Genomic DNA, 4764 nt, shown 5'->3' with positions numbered 1-4764 from the left:
TTGTACTTTGAGTGTCTTCCAACCTGCGGGGCCCATCTTCTGGCACTATATCAGACTGCTATTCATAAAGTTTTCAGTGGGTAACTATTCAGAAGTAATCTGCCTCTCCTTCTTCCTTGTCATTCTTAGCTTGGAAAGCTATTTGAAACCTATCCACCATGGGTAACCCTGCTGGTGTGTTAAATACTAATTGCATAGTTTCTAGCATCACAGCAACATCCAAGCCACCACAGCATGAGAAACTGGCAAACTAGGTGGCTTAAAATAACAAATTTATCTTTTCATAGCTCTGAATGCTAGAAATCCAAATTCAACGTGTCAGTAGGACCATGTTCCCTTCTGAAATCTCTTAGGGGAGGAACCTTCCTTGTCTTTTCCAGTTTCTGGAAGCCCAGGCATTCCTTGGCTTGCGATGACTTTACTCCAATCTATGCCTCTGTCTTCCATGCTTGTCTTTCCTCTGTGTAAGTGTCTCTGTCTTCAAATCCCCCTCTTAGAGATAACTGTCATATTTTAGTTTGTTGTTGTTGAGACTCTAGTTTGAAGTAAGGTGACGATTTGAGGCTCCAAGCAAACATAAATTGGGGGGGTGGGGGTGGAGTGTCTCTATTTAACCCAGCACACATTCGAGACCTTAGACCATAGTCAAGTACCTTAGCACCAAATTTTGTGCTTGACACTTCCAGATGCACTGATGTCCTGAGAGTTTTAGCATTTCCCCCAAGGTTACATACACAGCTAGTTAAGTGGTAAAGTTGGGACAAAAGCCATGATCTCCTAAAGCCACCTCTTGCTATCACTTTCCCCTTATACAGGTAATGCTGACTTTAAATAACAGGAGAGTGAAAGGCTTCACTTGGATCATAGCCCCGGCCTTGACCTCCCTAGGCTACCTGCTCATACTACTGGTCTCCATCTTCCCCTTCTGGGTACGGCTTATGAATAAGGAGTCCCAGGAAGACTATTTCAGTGGTCTGTTTGAGAACTGCTTCCATATCAAATGCTGGAAACCTCGACCCTTGTCCAGTAAGGAGGGATGTGGATGGGGAAGGGGGAAGGAAGAGCCAGGGTCAGTGTGAGGTCCTGGGGACTATGGGACAGGTGAGGAGCAGAGAGAATAGAATTTAATAAGCCTATGAAGGCATTTCCTCTATTGCCTTGGGATTTAAAGAAAGTAGGCCAGCAAGGGGTTAATAATGTTAGATTGCTTATTGGAGTCCGGAGTACATGTGTCAGCAACAAAGTTTGCTTCTAGGATAGAAGTCTTCTACACGGGATGAGGGAGGAGGACCCTGCTCTACTCTGTGAGGCTAAACTACCTCTCATGGATGTTGTATGGATGGGCCTGAATCATGCCCACAGAAGGAGAATAAATCTGATTAGTAGATTCTGACTCTGCTATTTTAAAAAAATCTATTTCATTACTCTTATTAGCTAGGAAGATTAAACAGGAGTTTGGGGGCTTCCTGTGACGTTCAGAACATTTTGACCTCAGTAAGTTCTGATTTCCCTTGGGTGAGTTTTTTGTTATATCAGAATACACATTTGATTCTTCACTTTTCTATGTACAATACATTTGATCATGAGAGCTCCATTATATGGTGTTTATGAAAACCACTGTTGCCCCCACATCGATGGTGCAATATAACCAAAACACATCATATTTACTAAGAATTGGATTATGGTTTCAGTGTATGGATTTATCAATCTAACTTTTTTTTCATACAATTTCATGTTGTTGAGAACCAAATGGTGAGGCCAGAATCTCCTTAGGGCCAAAGTGGCAGGGCCAGAACCATAGCCCAGAGCCCTTGCTTTGGGACCTGAGAGTGGTGGAGGCCTTTGGTGATCAAGCTCTCAGCTCAGTCCTGACTCTCCTCCCCTGCAGTTTATATCCTGCTTGGCCGGATTTTCCTGCTTGCTGCAGTCATCTTGTCTTTTGTCACAACCTTCATCATGGTGTCCTTTGCAGCTCAGCTCTTCCCAAGGATCCGGAAGCACAACTTTGTGTCAGCCTCCATCAGCTTCCTCACAGGTGTGAACAACTGGGCAGGTCTTGTTCTCAGGCAGTCTCTATCCTTTGGCAGGGAGCTGGAGAGGACCAAAGGAAGTGGGGACAGGGGTTAGTGTCTGTCTGTGGTAATGCAGTGGTTACGAGTCGGGCTGCTAACCTCGTCAGCAGTTCAAAACTATCAGTTGTTCTGCAGGAGAAAGATGAGGCTTTCTGATCCCATAAAGATTTACGGCCTCCGAAACCTTATGCAGGGTGGATTTGTGTTGGAACTGACTCCACAGCACATAACCACTACTACCATGGGAAGCATCAAGGATGTTAAGAGAGGTTTTTTGTTTTTTTAAAAGACCCCACTCCTCTGTTGCCTTCTCTTATGAAGCCTTACCCAAGTAACCCACCCCAACGCCTGCCCTCTCAGAATGTATGGCCCCTCCTTGGTGGGGCTTCTGAGCACTCTATACTTCCAGTAAGCACAGCCCTTACCCAAATCTGTAACCCAGCAACTGTCACAGAATTTGGCCTAGGATAGTGAAATATAAAAAAAAGTTTTTGGTTTTTTTTTTTAATGTTTTATTGTGAATTATGTGATAGTTTACATGGGAGAACATTAGCTTTACATTCATCCTATTGTATATCGTTACATTACCATGGTTACAATCCCCTCTATGCATCATCAACCAATCAAATGGTACACCCCACAAGCCTGTCCCCTGGTCGTCAGCACACAGCCCCTCTCCCTCTCTGGGTCTAGAGTCCCCAGACGCTCCATCTCTCCACGTCATCATCTCTGCCTCCATCTCTGGAGTCACTGTTTCTCTGGGTAGGGTCCCGCACTACACTTTCTCCTTTGATGGTCCTAGGGTCCTCTGCTCCTGGCCTGCAAAGTCAACTTTTGCTACAAAACGTCTTACTTTATACTCCCCTCCTTTTGCTACAAAACGTCTTCCTTTATACTTCCAACCCTCACAGTCAGTCCTAACAGCAATTATTCACTATTGTACCACATGAGTGCTATCCCCATCTCCTTTCATCAATCCCGCCCAGACAGATTGGATACTTACAAGAAAGTTTTTTGACTGCATGGGTAGACTCTGCTCTTTGCAACTTTTTGACTTTAAAGGGGTCACAAAGGCCTTACTCTGAGGTCTCCCACTCTACATCTGTGGAGTAGATAGACTGGACATAGTGGGAAAATCAGGATGAGTTTAATCCACAATGTCCCACCCAGAAGGACCACCCTGAAGTCCCTCAAGTTCATGGGCTTTTGATAATGGGATGCTTGAGGAGGGGAGGCATGTAGGCTTTGAGATGAGTTCTGAAGAAGAGGACATGCATGTGGAGTACGGATTATTGACTTAGAGAAGGCAAGAGCTATAGGCAGGATGAATGTTGCAAAGGTAAAGGCAGACGTTTTGTAACAAAAGGAAGGGAGTGGTTGGTCTTGCAGTCCAGGATCAGAGGACCCTGGGACCATCAAGGGAGAAGAGTGGAGTGTGGGACCCTATCTAGAGAAGCAGTGACACCAGAGATGGAGGCAGAGACGATGACGTGGAGAGATGGAGTTGCTGGGGACTCTGGACTCAAGGAGGGAGAGGGGCTGTGTGCTGACGGCCAGGGGGCAGGCTGCAGGGTGCACCCTTTGGTTGTTTGAATGGTTATATATTCCTGAGTGTTTTGGTGTACTTCCAAAAATAAAACAGAGGAAAAAATAAAATAAAATAAATCAGAGGGAATGGAAGCAAATGTTGTTGATTGATGATGCATGGAGGGGATTGTAATCATTGCAATGAAACGAAATATGATAGGATGAATATAAAGCTGATGTTCTCCCAAGTAAACTATCACTCAATTCACAATAAAAAGTTTTTGTTTTTTTTTATTTAAAAAAAAAAAAGGTATAGACAGGATAAAGGACTCTCCAAGCAGAAGCCACATAGGTTTGAGGCCTGTTGCTTCTCCTGAATAAGTTTGGGGAAGGCTAAAACAAGAGTGGGAATCATGAAAGGAGAGCAAAAACACCTTCCTGTGGTTCTGTAGGGGCCTGTGCTTTCCTGGCCTTGTTGCTGCATGCCCTGGAGATCCGGGAGTTGAGGATGAAGCCCAGCCCTCCACAGTTCTCTGTTCAGTGGCCTTACTACATCCTGGGTGTTGGCATCCTTCTGTTCATAGTGGCTGGTGAGTGTCCTGGGGTTGGTGCCCCACTCCTGCCCTCTATCTGGATTCAGGCCATCTGTAGGGCCTCTTTAGAGTTGCACTGTGCAAAACTATACCTACTACCCACATGTGGCTATTTAAATTTATATTCATTAAAATGGAATAAAGTCTTAAGTGCTTTTGGTCAGTCACACTAACCATGTTTCAAATGTCCTGTGTCTATTGGCTACCATAATGAACAATGCAGATATAGAAATGTCCTTCACTGCAGAAAGTTCTATTGGACAGTGCCACTCTAGAGTTCCAACCCTATTTCCCAACTTTGCCCTTTGTATTCTTCTTCTTGACTTTAGGACAAAATTACCATACTTCCCCATATTCTTTTCCAAATTACCATACTTCGCCATACACTCTCTTGGTATCTAAGGCTTTCTATTCCTGTCCCTGTCTTTTTCAAAATCTATGGTCTTATTCTTTTTTTTTTTTTAATGTTTAATTATGAATTATATGATAGTTTACATGAGAGAACTTTAGTTTTACATTCATTCCATCGTATATCATTTCATTGCCATGGTTCCAATCCCCTCCATGCATCA

At 44.0% G+C, this 4764-nt stretch overlaps 1 protein-coding gene across 1 annotated transcript in view; it reads left to right on the top strand.

The window, feature by feature from the left end:
- Positions 1–818: 818 nt before the first annotated feature.
- LOC102829834 overlaps positions 819–4764 on the top strand; it is a 13785-nt gene continuing 9839 nt past the window's right edge. Inside the window, exons 1-3 of the mRNA XM_006877649.1 lie at positions 819–1026; positions 1889–2035; positions 4052–4189. Of these exons, the coding sequence (XP_006877711.1) occupies positions 819–1026; positions 1889–2035; positions 4052–4189 (493 nt within the window). The remainder of the gene's footprint in view (positions 1027–1888; positions 2036–4051; positions 4190–4764) is intronic.

Source organism: Chrysochloris asiatica, unplaced genomic scaffold (genome assembly GCF_000296735.1).
Source record: "Chrysochloris asiatica unplaced genomic scaffold, ChrAsi1.0 scaffold00548, whole genome shotgun sequence".
Taxonomy (NCBI): Eukaryota; Metazoa; Chordata; class Mammalia; order Afrosoricida; family Chrysochloridae; genus Chrysochloris; species Chrysochloris asiatica.
Note: the sequence above shows the minus strand (reverse complement) of the source record. Positions and strands in the feature narration are given on the sequence as shown.